Source organism: Stegostoma tigrinum, chromosome 19 (assembly GCF_030684315.1).
Source record: "Stegostoma tigrinum isolate sSteTig4 chromosome 19, sSteTig4.hap1, whole genome shotgun sequence".
NCBI lineage: Eukaryota > Metazoa > Chordata > Chondrichthyes > Orectolobiformes > Stegostomatidae > Stegostoma > Stegostoma tigrinum.
The window spans coordinates 1,301,929-1,326,833 of NC_081372.1; the positions used below are offsets into that span (position 1 = coordinate 1,301,929).

The following is a 24,905-nucleotide window of genomic DNA, read 5'->3' on the forward strand; positions in this document are numbered from 1 at the left end:
CAACCATTCCTGTCCCTGTGAAATCCACGTCTCCGTTATGGCCACAGCATCATAGTCCCAAGTCCTGATCATTCCCCACCCTGACCAGGTCCAACTGCATTTGTGGCTTCTGCCCAGTCACAGGGAGTGCCCAGTTGGGAGGGAGACCCTGGGTCAGTGCCAGCCCACCTTCTGTGCCATCTGGATCAAACTAAGGACATGTCACCTTCTGTATCAGGACTACAGCTGGTACCCACACCCTTTTCCCAAGCTGCAGGATAATCCAATGCCCCCTCCTTTTCCCTGGCCATGTTCCATCCCTATAAGCACTGGGTCAGCCCCTTCCCTGCAAAGTAACACTGAGGTTGGCATTCCTGAAGCAGGAGCAATGGAACTCCTGCTCTCAGCTCCTTTTCATCCACCTTCTCAAAATCAGCAGAGGTTCAGGAGCGAATCTAATTAGACATGACCGTTTTCAGCGAGTCATTGAAGGGTTTCCTTTGCCTCCTGTATGTGAGTGATTGCTGTCCATCACTGCTCACTGTCACAGTGACACCTTCTCATCAGCTCTTCCCAATCTATACTTTTGAACTGTGTCTATCATTGCAACAGAGGAGAATCTATTCTGTCTTATTTTGGTTATGATGGTGATTGAAGGGAAACAGTGAGCAGGATATCAGGAGAATTCTTCAAACATTAACTATCCTTGTGTCTTCCACATTCACAACAGTCCCGGCCAGCTGGAGCCTCAGTGTAGATCTCCTTCCAAAACCACCAGTGCTATCCCACCCAGAGTGACAGTCAAGAGGATTTTCATGTTAATTCTCAAGTTGTGAGCATTGCTGACTCAGCTGAAATTTAGTGCCGTTTCTATTTGCCCCTTGAGAAGGTAGTGGTGATGGTGACCATTTTTTAAAGTCCATGTGGTGAAGATTGTTGTCCAAACAATGATTCTGAAGGAGTTGATATTTATATTAACCCAAAGCCATTCTGCCCAGATAGTCCATTCCAGTGTTTCTGATCCACATGAGACTCATCACAGCCCCTCTTTATCTCCCCCTATCATCCTATCCCCCTCTCCCTCATGTCTTTCTCCAACTTCCTCGTAAACGTCTCGATACTATTCACCTGAACCATTTGCTGTGGGAACAACATCCATAATCTCACTAATCTCTGGGTAAAGAAATTTGTTCTGAATTTCCAAGCGGATATCTTGGTGATTCTTATGCTGATGGCCCCAACATCTGATCTCTGTTGCAACTGAAAACATTTCTTTACATAAACTCTATCAAACCCTGCCATAATTCTAAAGATCTATATTAGGTCAGCTCTAAGTTGTTTTGCTTCTAGATGAAACAGTCCTACCTGTAGCCTTCACTGTTAATCATAACTTCTCCTTTCTGTACCTTGTCCAGTGTCTCTATACCCTGTATAAAATAGAATCGTTAGGGTGAGACTTCCAAGATTTTTGATTGAGAATATTGACTGAAGACATGGAGTGGAACTTGAACCCATGGTCTGGTGACCCAGAGGTGAGGGTGAGAGTGAGAGTGATATTGACAAATCTACACTGGCTGGAGATGAGATCATTGGAACTGCAGATTCTGGAGAATCCGAGATAACAAAGTGTGGAGCTGGATGAACACAGCAGGCCAAGCAGCATCTTAGGAGCACAAAAGCTGACATTTTGGGCCTAGATGAAGAGTCTAGGCCCAAAACGTCAGCTTTTGTGCTCCTAAGATGTTGCTTGGCCTGCTGTGTTCATCCAGCTCCACACCTTGATGTCCTGGCCGGCGATGAGAAATGTGTATGAGATAGTGGGGACTCATGTTGTCTTATCCACATACACCAGCTGCTGTTCCAAGCCAATAGATCAAATATGAGCTCTTGGGACGATGTTCTGCTACTGTTCCTTCTCTCTTACAGGGAAGGAAGAAGTGAGGTTGCAGTTGGACACAGCTTTACAGGATGTCAATGAAAAATATGTGCTGCTGGAGGAGACAGAGAAGCAGGCTGTGTGCCGGGCTCTGATTGAGGAACGCAGTCGCTTCTGTACATTTGTCACCCTTCTGCGACCTGTGCTGGTAAGTTAGGCACTCAGGTGTGGTGCAGTGGCAGAGAGAGACAACCAGGCATCCGGGCTGAATGCACCAACAGTCAGGGGACGGGTGGTGTGCGTGTTTATTTGATGTGAATTTATTACTTCCTCTTGGTAGGGTGAGATTAAGAAATCATTCAGATGCTGACCTTGATGACAGGGAGACCATTCAGTGTCTCGAGCCTGATTGGCTATTCCATCATAACGCCTATGCACCTTGAGTTTAAACCCCTTCCTCGCAAAGATCAATTAGTCTCAGTTTTGAAACTTTTAAAATTGGCTCCTCACTCAACAGTTGCTTGGGGATTACCTTCTAGATTCTCCTCCACTCACTGAAGAAGTGCAAACCACTGCAGCCCATGTCCTGTGGGTTGATCCATATGCCCTGGAGGAGAGAATTCCAGAATTTTGACCCAGTGACAGTGAAGGAACAACGATATATTTCCAATTCAGGGTGATGAGCAACTTAGTTGCATGATTCTGCTGACCTTGTCCTTCTAGATGATAGTGGTCATGGATTTGGAAGGTAGAGCCTAAAGAGCCTTCGTTTCTGCAGTGCTTCTTGTATAGTAGCAGCTATATGTACTGAGCGTTGGTGGACGAGAGAGTGGATGTTTGTGGATGTGGTACCAGTCAAACAGATTGCTTTGTCCTAGATGGTGTCGAGCTTCTTGAGTGCTATTGGAGCTACACCCATCCAGGCAAAAGGGGAGTATTCCATCACACTCCTGACTCGTGCCTTGTAGATGGTGGACAGGCTTTGGAGAGTCAGGAGGTGAGTTACTCGCTGCAGAATTCCAAGCTTCTGACTTGCTCTTGTATCTGCTGCATTTATATGGCAAGTATAGTTCTGTGGTGGTCACTGGTCAATGCTTTTGAATGTCAAAGGGTGGGAGTTAGATTACCTTTTATTAGATATGGTCATTGCTTGACATTTGTGTGATTTGAATATTACTTGCCACTTGTCAGTGTTTAAACACGAACTGCTTCAGTATCTGAGGACTCATGAGTGGTGCTGACAATGATGCAATCATCAGTGAACATCCATATTTCTGACCTTATGATGGAGGGAAGGTCATTGAGGAAGCAACTGAAGGTGGTTGGGTTTAGGACACTACACTGAGGAACTCCTGCAGAGATGTCCTGGAGTTGAGATGACTGATCTCTGACAATGTTGTGTTTTTAACAGGTGTGCTTTGTCCTGGTTTGCTTTGGAGAGCAATTGGAGGACAAGTGCTGAGCAATCAACGAGATGATAACTTTTAAGGCCTTGAGATTTTTTTTAAAAAGTTGGAATAATAAAAGCAGTCTGAATGGGTGTGGTCAAGCTTTCTCAGATCCAGGTTTTTTAGTGAGCTGTTGGCAGTTGTTGCTGTGGTCTCAGCAGGGTTGGAAGTGAATCTCTCCTGACTGCTATACTGTCTCTCTGCATTTTCTCTCAGAATTGTCTTTTAATGTTCTTTCCTCCTGGATTGGAGAACTGCATGTGAGACAATCTTTTCTGAATTTGCCTTTTTGCCATGGGTGTATTTATGGCATGTTACTAAATTTGAACAGTTGCTGTTTAGAAGTAAAATAATCTACTGTTCTGTTAAGCTTTACAGTTGACTTAGGTTATTCCAAGTTCCTCTTTCTTTTGTTGTATTTTAACTGTAGTGTTTGGATAAATTTTGTTTTGCTTAACATCGAGTAGTTTGACCAATCAAATTGCATCTGGAACACAGCACCTCATATTTACCTTTTTAAAATAACAAAACGTTGAGGCCTGAGCTACCTTCTTGATACATTTTCAGGGGGTCTGTTCTGATCCACAACACCTCCAACAACCACAACCATCTTCCTACGTGCCAGGTATGGCTCCAACTAGCAGAGAGTTTGTCCTATACCCGTTGATTCCAGTTTCACTTGGGCTTCTTGATTCCACACTTAGTGAAATGCAGCGTTGATGTCAAAGACAATCACACTTAACTTATCTTTCCTAGAATAATAAAACCAAAACAGCATACAGTGCACGCGTGCGCACAACATACACGCATTTACACATACACATGTGCGTATATACACATGTGCGTATACACACACACACACACACACACACACACACGCGCGCGCGCGCAAAGATTCGCTGTGCTCCAACTGTGGTCTAAGCCAGCTCCTGTATGGTTGAAGCAAGAATATTTGTGCATTTACATTGTCTTACCTTGTTGAGAATGATGCATGCATTCAGGTAGAATGGTCTCAGCTTTTCTTTTTTACAGCATTCCACATTCAAGCTCAGCTTTGTTTCTTCTTCTTCTAGTCTCCCTCAGTCATTCAATTAGTTATCGGCCAGCTTGGGCTCCCATCCCCCTGACAAGCCAGTTCATCTCCTAGTGATATAAAGGCCCTGAGTCCTTGTGGATTATTCTCTCTATTTAATTTCTTCACTTGGAGTTGTGAACCTATGGAATTCTCTCCCACAGGCAGTTGATTAGATATATTCAAGAGGGAGCTGGACATGGCTAACTGGATCAAGGGGTATGGAGAGAAAGCAGGAATGGGATAGAAAGCGGGAAGGAGACACTGAGATTACATGATCAGCCATGATCATATTGAATGGTGGTGTGGGCTAAACAGGCCAAATGGCTTACTCCTGCTCCTATTTTTGTTGCAAAATTTGGTAGAATACTTGTGGATTGGAAGGCAGGATGTTAAAATTTGGTGATGTTTAAAAAAAAATCGGTGTTTTTAAAATGATAGGTGTGGGGGAGGTGGCAGTGCATGGTCCCTTTAAAAGATGATATGCTTTTTCTAGAATTGGAGAGAAAATAAAGGTCTGTGGGCAGTTTGTGAGTTTGCACCAAGTTTCTGAATTATAACATTTGTATCAAAAGGCTACACTGTTAGTAAGCAAAGCAACAGCTTATCAAGACAACAAATTTGAACTTAGCCAGTTAGTTTAAACCAGGTCCTTGAATACCAAAAACCATTTAAATTTAAATCTGATGGTTTTGATAACTTATTGTAAGAAATTAATATGCCATCAAGCATGTAAAAAATGAGGGCATTTGGAAAATCTGGAGAGGACCACCTGCCGTCTAAGAGATCAGCTCCCTCAGCTCTTAGAGAAAGCATCATCTAATTAATAAAGTTACCACAGCACTCTTAGCTAATATTCCAGACAGAAGAATTCACAGAAAGAACATTCCTGTCAGAAGATCAACAGAGAAGGCATAGAGCATTCAGGAAAACGTCACCTGGCCGTAATTTCGAGAGACTACTTTTTTTTTACGATAATAAAATGTGAGGCTGGATGAACACAGCAGGCCAAGCAGCATCTCAGGAGCACAAAAGCTGACGTTTCGGGCCTAGACCCTTCTTCAGAGAGGGGGGTGGGGTGAGGGTTCTGGAATAAATAGGGAGAGAGGGGGAGGCGGACCGAAGATGGAGAGTAAAGAAGATAGGTGGAGAGAGTATAGGTGGGGAGGTAGGGAGGGGATAGGTCAGTCCAGGGAAGACGGACAGGTCAGGGTGGTGGGATGAGGTTAGTAGGCAGATGGGGGTGCGGCTTGGGGTGGGAGGAGGGATGGGTGAGAGGAAGAACAGGTTAGGGAGGCAGAGACAGGTTGGACTGGTTTTGGGATGCAGTGGGTGGAGGGGAAGAGCTGGGCTGGTTGTGTGGTGCAGTGGGGGGAGGGGACGAACTGGGCTGGTTTAGGGATGCGGTGGGGGAAGGGGAGATTTTGAAACTGGTGAAGTCCACATTTTTACCATTAGGCTGCAGGGTTCCCAAGCGGAATATGAGTTGCTGTTCCTGCAACCTTCGGGTGGCATCATTGTGGCACTGCAGGAGGCCCATGATGGACATGTCATCTAAAGAATGGAAGGGGGAGTTGAAATGGTTCATGACTGGGAGGTGCAGTTGTTTATTGCGAACTGAGCGGACGTGTTCTGCAAAGTGGTCCCCAAGCTTGGTTTCCCCAATGTACAGGAAGCCACACCGGGTACAGTGGATGCAGTATACCACATTGGCAGATGTGCAGGTGAACCTCTGCTGAATGTGGAATGTCATCTTGGGGCCTGGGATAGGGGTGAGGGAGGAGGTGTGGGGGCAAGTGTAGCATTTCCTGCGGTTGCAGGGGAAGGTGCCGGGTGTGGTGGGGTTGGAGGGCAGTGTGGAGCGAACAAGGGAGTCACGGAGAGAGTGGTCTCTCCGGAAAGCAGATGGGGTGGGGATGGAAAAATGTCTTGGGCGGTGGGGTCGGATTGTAGATGGCGGAAGTGTCGGAGGATGATGCGTTGTATCCGGAGGTTGGTGGGGTGGTGTGTGAGAACGAGGGGGATCCTCTTTTGGCGGTTGTGGCGGGGGCGGGTGTGAGGGATGTGTTGCGGGAAATACGGGAGACGCGGTCAAGGGCGTTCTCGATCACTGTGGAGGGGGAAGTTGCAGTCCTTGAAGAACTTGGACATCTGGGATGTGCGGGAGTGGAATGTCTTGTCGTGGGAGCAGATGTGGCGGAGGCAGAGGAATTGGGAAAAGTGGATGAAATTTTTGCAGGAGGATGGGTGGGAGGAGGTGTATTCTAGGTAGCTGTGGGAGTCGGTGGGCTTGAAATGGACATCAGTTACAAGCTGATTGCCTGAGATGGAGACTGAGAGGTCCAGGAAGGTGAGGGATGTGCTGGAGATGGCCCAGGTGAACTGAAGGTTGGGGTGGAAGGTGTTGGTGAAGTGGATGAACTGTTCGAGCTCCTCTGGGGAACAAGAGGCGGCACCGATACAGTCATCAATGTAACGGAGGAAGAGGTGGGGTTTGGGGCCTGTGTAGGTGCGGAAGAGGGACTGTTCCACGTAACCTACAAAGAGGCAGGCATAGCTGGGGCCCATGCGGGTGCCCATGGCCACCCCCTTAGTCTGTAGGAAGTGGGAGGAATCAAAAGAGAAGTTGTTGAGGGTGAGGATGAGTTCGGCTAGGCGGATGAGGGTGTCGGTGGAGGGGGACCGGTCGGGCCTGCGGGACAGGAAGAAGCGGAGGGCCTTGAGGCCATCTGCATGCGGAATGCAGGTGTATAGGGACTGGATGTCCATGGTGAAGATGAGGTGTTGGGGGCCAGGGAATTGGAAGTCCTGGAGGAGGTGGAGGGCGTGGGTGGTGTCACGGACATAGATAGGTCTCCATCTCAGGCAACCAGCTTGTAACTGATGTCCATTTCAAGCCCACCGACTCCCACAGCTACCTAGAATACACCTCCTCCCACCCACCCTCCTGCAAAAGTTCCATCCCCTTTTCCCAATTCCTCCGCCTCCGCCACATCTGCTCCCACAACAAGACGTTCCACTCCCGCACATCCCAGATGTCCAAGTTCTTTAAGGACCGCAACTTTCCCCCCACAGTGATCAAGAACGCCCTTGACCGCGTCTCCCGTATTTCCCTCAACACATCCCTCACACCCCGCCCCCGCCACAACCGCCAAAAGAGGATCCCCGTCGTTCTCTCACACCACCCCACCAACCTCCGAATACAACGCATCATCCTCCGACACTTCCGCCATCTACAATCCGACCCCACCACCCAAGACATTTTTCCAGCCCCACCACTGTCTGCTTTCCGGAGAGACCACTCTCTCCGTGACTCCCTTGTTCACTCCACACTGCCCTCCAACCCCACCACACCCAGCACCTTCCCCTGCAACCGCAGGAAATGCTACACTTGCCCCCACACCTCCTCCCTCACCCCTATCCCAGGCCCCAAGATGACATTCCACATTGGCAGATGTGCAGGTGAACCTCTGCTTAATGTGGTATACTGCATCCACTGTACCCGGTGTGGCTTCCTCTATATTGGGGAAACCAAGCAGAGGCTTGGGGACCGCTTTGCAGAACACCTCCGCTCAGTTCGCAACAAACAACTGCACCTCCCAGTCGCAAACCATTTCCACTCCCCCTCCCATTCTTTAGATGACATGTCCATCATGGGCCTCCTGCAGTGCCACAATGATGCCACCCGAAGGTTGCAGGAACAGCAACTCATGTTCCGCCTGGGAACCCTGCAGCCTAATGGTATCAATGTGGACTTCACCAGTTTCAAAATCTCCCCTTCCCCCACCGCATCCCTAAACCAGCCCAGTTCGTCCCCTCCCCCCACTGCACCACACAACCAGCCCAGCTCTTCCCCTCCACCCACTGCATCCCAAAACCAGTCCAACCTGTCTCTGCCTCCCTAACCTGTTCTTCCTCTCACCCATCCCTTCCTCCCACCCCAAGCCGCACCCCCATCTACCTACTAACCTCATCCCACCTCCCTGACCTGTCGGTCTTCCCTGGACTGACCTATCCCTCCCTGCCTCCCCACCTATACTCTCTCCACCTATCTTCTTTTCTCTCCATCTTCGGTCCGCCTCCCCCTCTCTCCCTATTTATTCCAGAACCCTCTCCCCATCCCCCTCTCTGATGAAGGGTCTAGGCCCGAAACGTCAGCTTTTGTGCTCTTGAGATGCTGCTTGGCCTGCTGTGTTCATCCAGCCTCACATTTTATTATCTTGGATTCTCCAGCATCTGCAGTTCCCATTATCTCTGATACTTTTTTTTTTACTTTTGGCTTATGTAAGTGGGACTTTCATTTATTGGAACGGCATTAAATGATATCTTGTTTTATTCCAGAATAGCAGGTAGTTAGAGGGGAGTGGTTTGGGTTTTTTTTAAAAAAATAGTTCAGTTAATTTGTTCACTGTTAGAATTTATGTGTTACTTCTTGATTGTAGAGTGAGGGTAAGGAGTTTATTTCATTTAACCACTCCCTTATAACAGATCGGGGGTGAGACGCAGGGTTATACCACTTTTCACACTACTTTTAACAGATTACAGGGTGAGCCTCTCTGGGTATTTCAGTTTTAGTTATCATAGTGGGGTTGACCTCTACTTTATAACACTTTCTATGTTTGTACGACATATCCAGTGGGCTGTTTTTCTTTTAAAAATATTCTTTTCTTTTCCCCTACGCAGGGTGAGGAAATTGGAATGTTGGGAGAGGTTACACACTTGCAGACTATTCTAGAAGACTTGACAAACCTGACGGCTGACCCCCAGACACTGCCTCCTGCCAGTGAACAGGTGAGTGGCTCTTGGCTGCTATGAAAAGGGGGGCACTCAAACTCCTTTCAGCTTCATTTTCTGTCTCTTTGCATTGGTCAGAACCAGCCCAGATGGCCAATGACCACACTGGGCCTTACTCTTTGAACTTAAGAGGTATCACACTCAAAATGTCCAGTGATCAAACATGGAAAACCTGCCAACACCCCACCTTCTCCCCCCCCCCGCCCACTGACACTGCTCAGTCTAACACCCTTCTTACAGCTACTCAGCACAGCCTTGCTCAATTTTACACCCTTTATACAGTGTAAAAACTGAAAGAGCTGCAGATTCTATGAATCAGAGACAAAAGTAGGAATTGCTCGAAAAGCTTGACAGGTCTGGCAGTATCTGTGGAAAGAAATCAGAGTTGATGTAACTGAGCAGTTCTGACGAAGGGTCACTTGATCCGAAACATTAACTCTGATTTCTGTCCACAGATACTGCCAGCCCTGCTGAGCTTTCCCAGCCATTTTTATTTTTGACCCTTTGTACATGAATCAGCACATGTTGGGTTGCTCTGTTACAGTAGCTGAATAAACTTGAGTCCCACAATTCCAGGAGTGACATTTCTCTGTTGAGACATGTAGGGTTTATGATTGAATGATTTTATTGTTAGATAGATTTGTTACATGCATTTGTAACAAATACAATGAAAAGTGTTGTTTAAAGCCACTGCTCTCCAGTGCCATCTTACAAAACAGAAATAAGTCAAACATAAGAGTATAAAGACAGAAAAATAAAGAAATAAAGTTAAAGGTTCAACATTACAGTCCTCTTTTAAGTTGTTAGCCATGGGCCTGCATTCAGGCTCATCCACCTCGACACAGACCAACATCAGCACAAAGTAGATTCTGAGATTGTAGGAACTGCTGACACTGGAAAAGGAAAGCTGAAGTTTCGGGTCTAGACCCTTCTTCAGAAAGGTCTGAAGGAATTTTCTGAAGAAGGGCCTAGACCTGAAACACCAGCTTTCCTGCGCCTCTGATGCTGCTTGGCCTGCTGTGTTCATCCAGCTCTACACCTTGTTATATCAGCACAAAGCAGTTGGCCAGCCTGGAGACACCGCACCAATGGTGCACAGGCTAAGCTACATTGTTTTTGAGAATGGCATTGATATTCTATCTAGGAGTAGCCGATTAGCTGCCTCTTGCACCTAGTTTCTATATTTCTGAATTACATATTAAAATAATGGGCTTATCAGCGTGGTTATAGCACAGCTATATAACTCCTTCAACATGGTGACACATCCCAGTGTGCTTCACTGGATTAATTAACAAACAAGATTTGTTCCCAAATCAGATAAGGAAGTATTAGGACCAGGTGGGAAAGATTTTAAGGAGCATTGTAAAGCACAAGAGTGAACGCCCAACAAGGTATTTTCCCTACCGCGGACCCCGGAGGCCTGGGTTCAAGTCCCACCTGCTTCAGTGATGTGTAAATGACATCTCTGAACAGGGTAATTAGAAAAATAGATTAAGTGAGAAGAGAAGAGGAGAATGGAGAGGCTGGGGTGAGTGGGTGCACTGGGGTTGGAATTTCACTGTTGGTATAAAATCAACAAAAGGACCACCACCAGTGGTTAAATTTGGTGTTTGCTTAAGTGGACCTGGAATTGGAAAATCTGAGATTTCAAAGGGCTGTGGCCTGGAGGATGTTATAAATATGGGTGGGCGAGATCATACAAAGATTTAAAAATGAGAAGAGAATTTAAAGTCCAGGATGTTATTGGTATTTGTTTAATTGCTTGTGGATACAATCATGCAATCGTAATCTATTGCTGGATGAATAGTTCAGGGAATATGGTCACAGAGCTGTTTGATTATGATTAAAAATGCAGCTGGTTCAGTAATGACCTTTAGGGAAGGAATCCTGTTGTCCTGTCTTTACTCAGGCTTGGCCTGTGTGTGACTCTAGACCTACACCATTAGATCAGAGTACAAAACAGCTTTTATCCAGGTCACTTATAAAATGGAGGGGCTAGTTTGAAAAACATTGGGCAAATCACTCATCAGACTTGAATTCAAAGTTGCAGTACTTGTGTTGGAGTGTTCTAATGTTCAGCTAATGTATTGCCCTTCTTATTATTACAAACAGTGGCAGGTTAAAATTGTATCAGTGATAATGGGAACTGCAGATGCTGGAGAATCCAAGATAATAAAGTGTGAAGCTGGATGAACACAGCAGACCAAGCAGCATTTCAGGAGCACAAAAGCTGACATTTCGGGCCTAGACCCGAATCTAGGCCCAAAACGTCAGCTTTTGTGCTCCTGAGATGCTGTTTGGCCTGCTGTGTTCATCCAGCTTCATACTTTGTTATCGTGGCAGGTTAATTGTTTCCCACTGCTCCCCTGACCAGCCACATTCCTGACTCTCTTTTTTTAAATTAACAGGTGATCTTGGATTTGAAGGTGGCAGATGATTATGACTACACATACCACACACCACCCTCATCACCCAGCAGCTCTCACTCTCGGAGGGGCACTGTAAGCAGGTGGGCAGTTAGCTGGTTTGCCAGGCACGCATTGGTTCCTCTGCGTTATTGTTTTAGCCAGGAATGACTGTAATCTCACCCCTTCCTACATGTTCTTCTTCATTTTGCACCCAGACTGTTTTCAGAAGGAAAGTCATTCTCGCTAAATTCACTTAAAGGATTTCCTCTAGATTTTTTTAAAAGTTGAGCTTGACTTCAACTAAAAACACTGATTTGGCCTTTCCTGGTGATACCTTATAGGTACCACCTGAAGCTTAGTAAATTGCTGACACACTGCACAGTGGACTGGTCCTTGAACTAAGGTATCTTGCATTAAAATAACTCTGGTCTGCATATTATGAAAATTATAATGTGCAGGAAATAGTCTCTTAAAAAAATCTGGTAGAGATCTTTAAAACTGTGAACTGTTTCAGTAGAGTGTTTATGATTAAATTGTTTCTATTTTCTGTCAAGAACAGAACCTGAGGCAGTAAATATAAGGTCCATAAATAAGTCCAAAAAGGAACTCTGAGAAACCTCCATCTTCAGCAATCGAGCAAGTGCTATAAAAGAAAACTAACCCGGATTCTCTTTTCCCATTCCCTCAGCGTATACCATTACCCACAAACTACAGGGAAACATCCCAGTATTCCTAACTTTGAATCTGCCTCTCCATCAGTGGAAACACTTCATATACAACCTCCATCTGTCTCAACAGCTGATGGCACCAGCCAGGTAAGAATGGAATCTGACTGCAAGCCAGCCTTGCTGTCATAGTGCACTGAGTCACAATGTCTGTCCTGTGCTATATTGTTGCATGGACAAAGTCTCTGCTCCATTGGAGGGTCAGTTCTGCATGAAAATCCAAACTGAGGCACTAAGACATTGAAGGTCTGATTGTTGCAGGAGAATTGGGGAAGGAGTCTGGGCCTGTTGGTTCTGGAGTTTAGAATCATGAGAGGTAATCTGATTTAAACAAGCCCAATTCTTATAGTGCTCGGCAGGATAGATACAGAATGTTTCTGCTGGCTTGGGGTGTTCTAGAACGAGGGAGCACAGTCTTACTGACACCTGGAGTTCTCCACTCCCTCAAACCTGAAAAACACCCATTTATCTTTACTCCCTGTTTCCTATCTCTCAGCTGATTTCACACCCAGCAGTATGTTGCAGCTGCCCTTTTATTCCGTGAGCTATAGCTTTGCTAAAATGTTTGTTGGGAGGCACTGTAGCAGAGATTTTTGGTAACTTCACGACATTTGCTGCCTTGCTCTCAGCAACATTCTCTGTTACCTCTTCAAAAAATTTTTAAGAAATTCAGTTAAACACAGTGTTCTCTTGACAAATCTGTGCTGCCTTTCATTAACACACATGTGTAGATATTAAAGACATGAAGGGATAATGGAAAAGTACTGTTGGGGTAGATGATGCAGTCTCTAATTGAATGCTGGAGCAGGCTAGGGGGACAGAATAGCCCAATCCTGATCCAATTTCCTAAGTTCCTTAAGTTTGGCTGAGTTTTCCAACTTAGCCTATGGTCTACAGTAGAATTGTTGAGATTATCCATTGGGAAAGAGATGGAGCACATCCCCCCCCCCCCCCCTCCCGTTTTGCTGGATTATGTAGCATGTCCATTATTCAGGGAGATATGGATCCATTTGTTATGTTGTGGTGACTGTTTTTTGTTTGTCCAAAATGCTGTTCTGCTCTGGCTGAATGCACCGTCTCTCAGTGGGGTGCTACCTGAATGCTGGAGCACGGGACATCTGTTCAGAAACTGGGGGAAACAAATAAAAGTACATAGGACCATACAAACAGAGCAACAGTAAGCCATTTGTCCCTCCGCGCCTGCTCCACCATTCAGCAGGGTCATGGCTGATCTGATTGAAGCATCAAATCTGTGCTCCCAGCCATTCCTCATGACCTTTCCCCATCTTGTACTACAAGAATCTATCTACCTCTACGTTAAAAATATTCAAGAACTCTGTTCCTGCCACCCTTTCAGGAAGATTGTTCCAAACACACACTATCCTCTAAGAGAAAAAAAAATCATCTCAACTGTTTTAAATTGGCAAACCCTGATTTTTAAACAATGACCCCTTGGTTCTAGATCCTCCCACAAGAGGAAACATCCTTTCCACATCCACCTTGTCAAGACCCCTCAGGATCTTAGATATCTCAATTACCCCTTACTCTTGTCAGCTACAGTGGATACTGGTCTAGCTTCTCCAAATGTTTCTCATAAGATAGCCCATTTGTTCCAGGTATCAGTCCGGTAAATATTTGTGAAGTGCCTCCAATGCATTTATATCCTCCCATAAATAAGGTGATCGATACTGTACAAAATACGCCAGATGCAGACTCACCAGGGCCCTGTACAACCGAAGCACAACCTCCCTGTTTTTTGTTTTCCATTTCCGTTGCATGAAATGGTGACATTCTGTTAGCTCTCCTATTTATTTGACGTACCTGCATATTAACATTTTGTAATTCATGTATCTGCACCTATCTAAGGTGTTAGGAAGAAGGTATAGAGGAGACGTCAGAGGGAGGTTCTTCACCCAGAGAGTTGTGAGTGCGTGGAATAGTTTACCAGTGGTAGTCGTGGAAGCAGAGTCATTAGTGACATTTAAGCGACTGCTGGACATGCACATGGACAGCAGTGAATTGAGGGGAATGTAGGTTAGGTTATTTTATTTTTGGATTAGGATTATTCCACAGCACAACATGGTGGGCCGAAGGGCCTGTACTGTGCTGTACTTTTCTATGTTCTATGTTCTAGATCTGTTTACATTTCAAAACTCTGCAATCTCTCACCTTTCAGGTGTTATACCTTTTTATTCTTTCTGCCAAAATGGACAACAATATACTTCATTTGCCAGATCTTTGCCCATTCTCTTAACTAGTCTATATCACTCTGTAGTGTCTCTGTCCTCTTCACAACTTACTGTTCAACCTGTCTTTGTGCCACCAGTAAATTTGGCAACTAACCCTTCGGCTCATTTATCCATGTCATTTATCTCGATTGTAAACACTTGCGCTCCAGCACTGATCCCTGTAGCAGACCACAATAATACATCTTAGCAACCTGAAAAAGACCTGTTTATGCCTACTCTTGTAAGCCTGCTAATATGCTACTCTCTACACCATAAGCTGTTATTTTCCACAATAACCTTTGCTGTGCCACCTTAACGAATTCCTTCTGGAAAACTAAGTGTTGTACATCCACCAGTTCCTCAAGAAATTCTGATACGTTTATTAAGCATGAAAGCCCTTTCAAAAGCCAAGTTCACTCAACACTTTACCTATAACAGATAAGCCAACTGTCCTGCAATTTCCTACTTTGTATCCCTTTTTAAATAAAGGAGTTACGCTTGCTGTCTTCCAGTCTAATGAGAAAATTGATAAATATTTGGAACAGCAAACTGTAAAACATTTTCGGGCAATTGTTTGGGTACTGAGTGAAGAAATAATTCCAGGAACTGGCAAAGGTGCGATAAACTGCACAACTGACCAACATTCAAGAGTCATACAGTGTGGAAAAAGACCCTTCAGTGCAACTTGCCGATGCCAACCAGGTTTCCCAAACTGAATTAATCCCATTTGTTACATTTATCCCATATCCCTCTAAACCTTTCCTATTTATGTACCTGTCCAAATGTCATAGAGTCAAAATGTCATAAGATTTGTACAGCATGGACAGCGACCCTTCAGCCCAACACGTCCGTGCCAACCAGATAACCTAAACCGATCCTGTCCCATTTGCCAGAACTTGGCTCTTTTCCCTGTACACCTTTCCTATTCATATACCCATCCAAATGCCTTTTAAATGTTGTACTTGTATCAGCCTCCTCCACTTCCTCTGGCAGCTTATTCCATACATGTACCACCCCTTGTATGAAAAGGTTGCCCCTCAGTTCTCTTTTATATCTTTGCCCTCTCACCTTAAACCTGTGCCCTCTAGTTTTAGACTCCTATCCTTGGCTATTCACCCTATCCATGCCCCTCATGATTTTGTAAATCTCTGTAAGGTCACCCCTCAGCCTCTTATGCTCTAGGGAAAATAGCCCCAGCCTATTCAACCTCTCCCTACAGCTCAAACCCTCCAGTCCCAGCAACATCCATGTAAATCTTTTCTGAACCCTGAGACCAGAGTTGAATGCAGTATTTTAAAAGTGGCCTAACCAATGTCCTGTACAGCCACAAAGTGACCTCCCAACTCCTGTACTTAATGCACTGATCATGAAGGTAAGCCTGCCAAATGCCTTCTTCAGCACACTGGCTACCTGCGACTTCACTTTCAAGGACTGTGTGCCTGCATACATTCATTTAATATCTCACCTGTCTCCTGAGGTTCCACACATCGACAGGCTTGTTGATCTTTAAGGGGCCTATTCTCTCCCTAATTACCATTTTGCCCTTTATTTACTTGCAGAACCTCTTTGGATTCTCCTTAACCTTAACTACCAAAGCTATCTCATGTCTCTTTTTTATCCCCTCCTGATTTCCCTCTAAAGTGTACTCCTACACCTCCATACTCCTACAGTGATTTACTCGATCCCAGCTGTCTATACTTGACATATACTTCCCTTTTCTTGACCAGAGCCTCAGTATCTCTAGTCATTAGTGGCTATTACAGAAACTTGGGTAACTCAGGGACAGGAATGGTTTTTGGAAGTTCCGGATTTAGGTGCTTTAAAGAGAAATAGGGAGGGTGGTAAAAGAGGCGGTGGAGCAGGATTGCCAGTCAGGGCTAGTGTAGCAGCTACTGAAAGGCAGTTCGAGAATGATACGTCTACACACAGTCAGTTTGGCTAGAGGTCAGGAACAAGAAAGGAGCAATCACTTTGTTTGGGTGTTTTTTTTAATAGACCTCATAGAACTAGCAGAGAAATAGGGGAGCGGATTGGGAGGCAGATACTGGAAAGGTGCAGAAGTCACAGGGTTGTGGTCAGAGATTACTTCAACTTTCCAAATATTGATTGGAAACTTTTTAGTTGTAATAGTTGAGATGGAGCAGATTTTGTCCTGTGCATTGAGGAAGGATTCCTGACACAGTTTGTTGTTAGACCAACATGAGGAGAGGTCTGAAGGGTCTAGGCCTGAAATGTCAGCTTTTGTGCTCCTGAGATGCTGCTTGACCTGCTGTGTTCATCCAGCTTCACACTTTATTATCTTATGAGGAGAGGTCACTTTGGATTTGGTGCTTGGCAATGAACCAGGCCAAGTGTTAGACCTGTTGGTAGGAGAGCATTTTGGCAGTAGCGATCATAACTCTGTTACTTTTACAGTAGTCATGGAAAAGGACAGGTACATACAGCAGGGTAAGGTTTATAATTGGGGGAAGGGTTATTATAATTCTGTTAGGCAAGAACTGGGTAACATAAAATGGGAACAGATGCTGTCAGGGAAGAGCACTGTAGAAATATGGAGATTGTTTAGGGAATGCATATTGCCTGTGCTCGATATGTTTGTCCTGAGCAGGCAGGGAAGATGCAGTCGAGTGAGGGAGCCTCGGTCCTTGAGAGAGGTCGAACAACTGGTTAACAGGAAGAAGGATACTTATGTAAGGTTTAGGAAACAAGGAACGGAAAAGGCTCTACAGGGATACAAGTTAGCCAGGAAGGAGCTGAAGAAAGGGCTTAGGAGAGCTATAAGAGGGCATGATAAAATCTTGGCAAAAGGATCAAGGAAAACTCCAGGGCTTTTTACACGTACGTGAGGAATAAGAGAATGACCAGAGAAAGGGTAGGGCCAATCAAGGATTGTAAAGGGAATTTGTGCACGGAGCCTAAAGAGATAGGAGAGGTCCTTAATGAATACTTTTCTTCGGTATTCACAACTGAGAGGGACTTGTAGGGGAGGATAGTGTGAAACAGGCTGGTAGGCTAGAGGAGATCGATGTTAGTAAGGAAGATGTACTAGGAATTTCGAGGAACTTGAAGATAGATAAGTCCCCTGGGCATGATGGGATTTATCCAAAGATTCTATGGGAAGTGAGGGAAGAGATCACAGGGCCTTTGGCAATGATCTTTTTGTCCTCACTGTCCACAGGTACAGTGCCGCAAGATTGGAGAGTGACAAAGTCATTCCCTTGTTCAAAAAAGGGAATAGGGATAACCCTAGAAATTACAGGCCGGTTAGTCTTGCGTCAGTAGTGGGAAAATTATTGGAAAGGGCTCTGAGAGATAGAATTTATGATTACTTGGAAAGGCACAGTTTGATTCGTGATGGTCAGCATGGATTTGTGGGGGTAGATCGTGCCTCACACACTTCATTGAATTTTTTGAAGCGGTAACCAAACCTCTGAATGAAGGTAGAGCAGTGGATGTGGTATACATGGATTTAAGCAAGGCGTTTGATAAAATTCCCCATGGTAGGCTCATGTAGAAGGTCAGGAGGCATGGGATAGAGGGAAGTGTGGCAGATTGGGTTCAGAATTGGATGACCCTTGGAAGACAAAGGGTGGTCGTGGATGGAAAATATTCAACATGGTGCTCAGTTAAAAGTGGTGTACCACAAGGATCTGTCCTGGGTTCTCTTCTATTTGTGATTTTTGTCAATGATTTGGATGAAGGAGTGGAAGGGTGGATTAGTAAGTTTGCAAACGATACGAAGGTGGGTTGTGTTGTCAGTGTGGAGGGCTGTTCTAGGTTACAAAGGTACATTGATAGGATGCACAGCTGGGCTGAGAAGTGGCAGGTGGAGTTTAACCCTGAAAAGTGTGAGGTGATTTATTTTGGAAGGACAAACTTGAAAGCAGAATACAGGGTTAACGGAAAGATTCTTGGCAGCGTGGAGGAGCAGAGGAATTTTGGGGTTCATGTCCACGGTTCCCTAAAAGCTGCCACCCAGCTGGATCGAGTTGTTAAGAAGGCGTATGGTGTGTTAGCTTTCATTAATGGAGGGATTGAGTTCAAGAGCCGTGAAGTTATACTCCAGCTATACACAAGCTTGGTTCGGCCACATTGGAGTATTGTGTCCAGTTCTGGTCGTCTCATTACAGGAAAGATGTGGAAGTGTTGGAAAAAGTTGCAGAGGAGATTTACTGGGATGTTGCCTGGAATAGAAGGAAGGTCTTACGAGGACAGGTTGAGGCTTTTCTCTTTAGAACGACAAAGGGTGAGAGGTGACTTGATATGTACAAAATGATCAGAAGTATAGATAGAGTAGACAGCCAGAGACTTTTTCCTCGGGTGGAGGTAGCTATTACGAGGGGACGTGGTTTTAAAGTGAGTGGAGGTAGATATAGGCGAGACGTCAGAGGTAGGTTCTTTACTCAGAGAGTGGTCTGGGTGTGGAATGCATTGCCGGAGAGAGCCGTGGAGTCAACCTCATTGGGGCAATTAAGCGGCAATTTGATGGGCACATGGATGATAGTATAAGGTAGGGGTGGACGTTAGATAGACCTTAGGTTTTGGGGTAAAAGTTTGGCACAACATCATGGGCCGAAGAGCCTGCACTGTGCTCATATTGTTGTGAGTTCTATGTTCTGTGTTCATCCCATGTTCCTTACTTCTATCAGCCTTGCCCTAGTCTCTGAACACTTCTGTGTAAAATAAACTAGCACAATTAATGGTGGGCCTCTGGATAATGTTGTAGAACAGAGACCTAGGGGTTCAGGTACATAATTCATTGAAATTTGGGTCACATCTAGAGAGGGTGGTTGAGAAGGTGTTTTGCGCACTTGCCTTTGTTGTTCAGACCTTCTTGTAAAGGAGTTGGGACATCATGTTGAGGTTGTACAGGACATGGTGCGTGTCTTCTGGAGTATTGTGTTCTGTTCTGGTCAGAAAAGATTGGTGAGGATGTTGCTGGAATGGAAGGTTTGTGTCATAAAGCTAGGCTGGGGCTTGTTTTTACTGGAGTCTCCAAGGTTGAAGGGTCATCTTACTGAAATTTATAAAAGCATGAGGGGCATAGAAAAGGGGAATAGTAAGGGTCTTTTCCTTAGCATGGGGAGTTCAAAACTAGGGGGACACATTTTTAAGGTGAGACGAGAAAGGTTTAAAAAGGACATGAGGGGCAACTTTTTGTTTTACACAGAATGGTTCAGGTGTGGAATGAACTGCCAGACAAGGTACAGTTACAACATATGACAAACATTTGGCTAAGTATATCATTAGGAACAGTTTAGAGGGATATGGGCTAAATGCTGACAAGTGGGACTAGTTACTCTGCAATTTGAGAAGGAGAAGATAGAATCAGAGGTAATGATATTACAGCTGAATAAAGGTGACTACAGAGGTATGAGGGAGGAGTTGGGCAGAATTGACTGGAAGAGGAGCCAAGCAGAAAAGACAGTGGAACAGCAATGGCAGGAGTTTCTGGGAGTAATTCGGGAGATCCAGTAAAAGTTCATCTCTAGGAACAAGAAGCATGGTACAGGGACGATGAAGCTGAAGTGCAAAGAGGCTTGGGAGTTCTAGTCCAGGATTCTCTCAAAGTAAACTTGCAGGTTGAGTCTGTAGTCAGGAGGGCAAATGCAATGTTGGCATTTATTTTGAGAGGACTTGAATATAAAAGCAGGGATGTACTACTGAGGCTTCATAAGACTCTGGTCAGGCCACATTTGGAGTATTGTGTGCAGTTTTGGGCCCCATATCTCAGGAAGGATGTACTGGCCCTGGAGCAGGTTCAGAGGAGGTTCATGAGAATGGTCCCAGGAATGCAAAGCTTAACATATGAGGAATGTTTGAGGACTCTGGGACTGTACTCATTGGAGTTTAGAAGGATGAGGGGGGGATCCAATTTAAACTTACAGAATAAATGGCCTGGACCGAGTTGATGTTGGGAAGGTACTCCCATTGGTAGGAGAGAGTAGAACTCGAGGGCACAGCCTTGGAGTAAAGGGAAGACCTTTTAGAACAGAGATAAAGAGAATCGTCTTCAGCCAGAGAGTGGTGAATCTATGGAATTCAATGCCACAGAAGGCTGTGGTGGCCAGGACATTGGGTACATTTAAGACTGAGATAGATAGGTTCTTGATTATCAAGGGTTACAGGGAGAAAGCAGGAGAAAGATTTAAAAAGGACATGAGGCGCAACTCTCTGTAATAAAATGTAATGTCTGTCCTAACTACCTGTCTATAAAATCTTACTTCCGGATGTCCACTCTTCTCGTAACTTCTTGTCTTCATTTATAATGGAAACAGGTCACTCTGTAATTATACCCCGCCAAACAATGGCACTGTAAAGGTTCAATTTTACAATTTGGCAGAAGATCCCAGCTAACTGAATAAAAGGGGGAGTTGGGTGTGTACACTTTGTGCTGAGTGTAGCAGAGCCAGTGAGAATTCATTCTGGATTAAATCTGTACGATACTGCAATGTTGACATGAGTTGGACCAACCACTTTAAGATCATGATTTCTAATCTTTACTTCCTCTCTCCTCTTTATTTCTCTCTTTATCTGTCTCTTTACTTTTTGTTTTGCTTTAATTATTGGCTCAACCTGCAGAAATCCACCAGTTCAACATCCTCCGAGGCTTCAGAAACCTGGAGGTCGGTTAGCGAATGCAGCTCTCCCACCTCTGTCTGCTCTGGCTACAAGACCGGGCTGTGGGCAGCAACCAGCAAGGTGATAACAGCCTGTTCCAAGCCAGGTTTGAGTACTGGGTCCTGAGGGAAGGTCAGAATAATGCATGGGGAGGAATGGCTCCTGCCCAAGCTGTGTAACTATGGAGCTGCAATAACTGGAGCGGTGTATGTTGGAAAAGGGAATGGGTGAGCTGAGTGTTTGACTGCATCATATCTGGATGGATGATTCTTTCTTTCTGGCACCTTTCAGTTTAGGAATCCAATGTACCTTTCAGTGGGAGCTCAGCAATGAGTGGGGCTGGGATTACAGGAAGTCTACTGGGGTGAAAGAAAGTATGTTCAGAGAGTGGAGATTAGAGAATAAGAATCCATTGGACAAAGAGGCTAGGCAAGAAGCTGTGAGATGGCCATGAAGTGCTGAGCCTTTTTGTCCTGTTGGTGACTGAGGCAGATCTGCAGAATGCTCCCATTTGATTTGATCAAGTGACACAGATTAATTGGTGGTCGCTTACCAATTCCAGCAACCCAGTTTTCTCACACGTGTCTCATTGTCTTCTTTCAGTGGAACATTTTTGTGTCGATTTCTCCCATTTTATTCCTGTCTCTCTTTTTTTTTAAACTCTCCTCTGGCCACAGTGACATGACAGAGGACTAGAGGACAGCTGATGTGGTTCCACTTTTCACAAAGGTTGATAGCGTCAGACCAGGGAATTACAGGGCAATGAGTCACATCAGTGGTAGGAAAGCCCTTGGAAAAAATTCTTAATCTCCACTTGGAGACACGAGGTTTTGTCAGATAGTCAGCATGGCTTCATCAGAGGGAGGTCAGCCTTATAAATTTGAGGAGGCAGCCAAGTGTGTAGATGAGGCTAATGCAGTTGATGTCATTTATATGGATTTCGGCATACTGAAGGTAAAAGTTCACAGGATCCATGGAATTAAGCAAGGTGGATCCAAAATTGGCTTAGTGATAGGAGACAGAGGGTGATGGTAGAAGACAGTTTGTGCGACTGGAGACAGGTGTACAGTGGCATACCACAGGGATCAATGCTATCTGGGTTTTTTATTGTTTGTGATATACATAAGTAATATAGGAAAAAAAAATGTGTAGGGGAGGGATAAGTAAGTTTGCAGATCCTATGAAGGTTGACCAGATGGTTAACAGTAAGGAAGAAGGTCTTAGGTTACAGGAGGATATAAACAGATTAATCAGATGAGTGGCAGATGGGAATTAACCTGAAAAATGTGTTACTACTTCCAAAGTGCAACATGAGAGTACTAGATGTATACTGCACACTAGGCAGCTCAGAGGAGCAAAAAATTCCACAAATCCCTGAAGACAGCAGGATAAGTTAATAGGGTAGTTTTGGAGGAGTACACGTCTCTTGTCTTTTTCAGTTAAGGCATTGATTATAAGAGCAGTGAGAGAATGTTGGAGTTGTGTAGAACTTTGGTTTGGCCACAGCTGGAGTACTGTGGGCAGTTCTGGGCACCCCACTATCAGAAGGAAATGATTGTATTGGAGGGGGTACAGAGGAGATTCTCCAGGATGTTGCCCGGGATGTTGCATTTCAGCAATGAGAAGAGACTGGATAAGCTCAGGTTGATTTCTTTGGAGCGGAGGGCTTTGAAAGGGGACCTGATTGAAGTCACTAAGATGATGCTGGCAATGGACAGAGCAGATAGAAAGCAGCTACAAAAACAAAGCTGCTGGAAAAGCTCAGCCAATCTGGCAGCATCTGTGAAGGAAAAAAGAGTTAACGTTTCGGGTCCAGTGACCCTTCCTCAGCAGTTACCCTTCCTCAGAAGACAGCTGTTGCCCTTGCTTGAAAGGTCAGCTATCTAGGGACATGGGTTCAGGATGGGGGGATTTGAGGATATTGATTTTCACCCAGAAGGTGGTGGGAGTTTGGAAAAGTAGTTGAGATGGGAAGGCTTACAACCTTTATAAAATACTTGGATGAATACTTGAAATGTCACAACGTTCAAGGCTAGAGACCTAGTACTGCAAAGTGGAGAGAGTGCAGATTTAGAGCAGTTTTTCTTGGTGCAGACTCAATGGACTGAAAGGTCTGTTCTGTGCTGTATGATACTGTGATTGTATGCCTTCCTGTTCTGTTGCTTTGAAGGCACGGATGTGAGTGAGCACATGAGGAGACGGACAGCTTAGTTGAGTATAGGGTTTGGAGGATGAGGTGCTAGTGAGTGAGAGGGATATGGGTATCTGCAAGGAGAGGCAGAGTGGATGAGAGCTCGGTGAGAACCTGCTTAACCTCATGCTGCTGCCATGTTCCACTGCAGCTAACAGTGAGCATGTTTCACCTTGCTGGCTGAAGGCCTGAGCAACGTAGACTTCAGTTTCTAATAGGACTGGAAAGTAGTGAAGACAATACTGGGTATATTTTACAGCAATGAAATGTTATCCTGTGTTTCTCTTGATTAAGAAAACAGACACCCCACCACAAACCAAATGGTCTCCAAGAGTGGAAAATCAAGTATATCTAGAGAGAGAAATTTTGGGAGATTCCTCTCCACACTGCAGTGGCAACAAGAACTTGTCAAGGAGCTCATGACCCTGACTGCTTTCAATCACTGCCTGCTATATAATGTGCACTCCATTCATTCAAGAACAGCTCCAACTCTCTCACTTGAAAGAATTCATTGAGCCCAGTGCACACAACAGTAGCAGGCTCTACAGGGAACAATGTGATACAATACTACTCGGTACAGGCCTGTCACTGTGTAACACTGGGATACGGTACCGGTGAGAGACGGGTCTGTTCCTGTATAACACTGGAATACGGTACCGGTGGGGACAGGTCTGTCACTGTGTGACACTGGGGTACAGTACCGGTGGGAAACGCGTCTGTCACTGTACAACACTGGGGTACAGTACCGGTGGGAGACGGGTCTGATTCTGTAAAAGACTGGGATACAGTACTGGTGGGGACAGGTCTGTCACTGTGTAACACTGGGGTACAGTACTGGTGGGAACAGGTCTGTCACTGTGTAACACTGGGGTGCTGCTGTACTGCTGGGGACTGGTCTTTCTGGTGATCGTAAATGAATTGGTTAAACCAGTGTATAAAACCTGTGCAGGTGATGTGATGACTAAGGCTGTTGGATTATGTAATCACTTCTTGTTACTTGCTGATAATGATTCACCAACCCTGGAGAGACCCTGGTGATACTTACAATTGTTCTTATTTAGTTATTGGCAGTCTCAATTACTAAAGTAGAATCTTGGATAATGTACAGTGTACATAAACAACCCATCCAGCTTCTGGACATTAAACAGATCAGTGAGCAGACAGTATGACGTTGTACCTTTTAACCCTCTTATCCTGAAGCACACTGTAACCTTGTTCAGTAGAGCTAGTTTTGTGTGTTGTAATTGCTTTATTATTCTGCGGTGTATTCCACACCGTATTTTTAAAATCATTTGCCCATAAAACTGTTCAGAATGTGGTAACTCTGAAATCATTTAGTAATTGTGCTCTTGGTCTTTTAACTAGGACTGGACAAAATTTGCACCGATAGAGCAGCTGCAGATTAACAGCCTTCAGCTGAATGAAGCAACTGCTTATCAAATGGTTGGAGAGAATGGAGCCCAGGCACCAGTGGAGGCCAGTGTATATACACAGGCCATGGAGAGAGCGCAGTCCACAGCAGGGTCAGCTGCATACAAGGTAGCCCCCAGTAAAACAAAGAAT

The 24,905-nt window shown here is 45.1% G+C and overlaps 1 protein-coding gene across 2 annotated transcripts in view; it reads left to right on the forward strand.

The window, feature by feature from the left end:
- Window positions 1-24,905, forward strand: part of mtss1 (MTSS I-BAR domain containing 1) — a 161,586-nt gene that overhangs the window by 122,307 nt on the left and 14,374 nt on the right. The window contains exons 7-12 of one of the 2 annotated variants that reach the window (XM_059652674.1): window positions 1,906-2,063; window positions 9,059-9,166; window positions 11,578-11,678; window positions 12,266-12,392; window positions 21,113-21,232; window positions 24,708-24,881. In XM_059652674.1, coding sequence (XP_059508657.1) covers window positions 1,906-2,063; window positions 9,059-9,166; window positions 11,578-11,678; window positions 12,266-12,392; window positions 21,113-21,232; window positions 24,708-24,881 — 788 coding nt within the window. The remainder of the gene's footprint in view (window positions 1-1,905; window positions 2,064-9,058; window positions 9,167-11,577; window positions 11,679-12,265; window positions 12,393-21,112; window positions 21,233-24,707; window positions 24,882-24,905) is intronic. The other variant, XM_059652675.1, reaches the window with a different exon arrangement.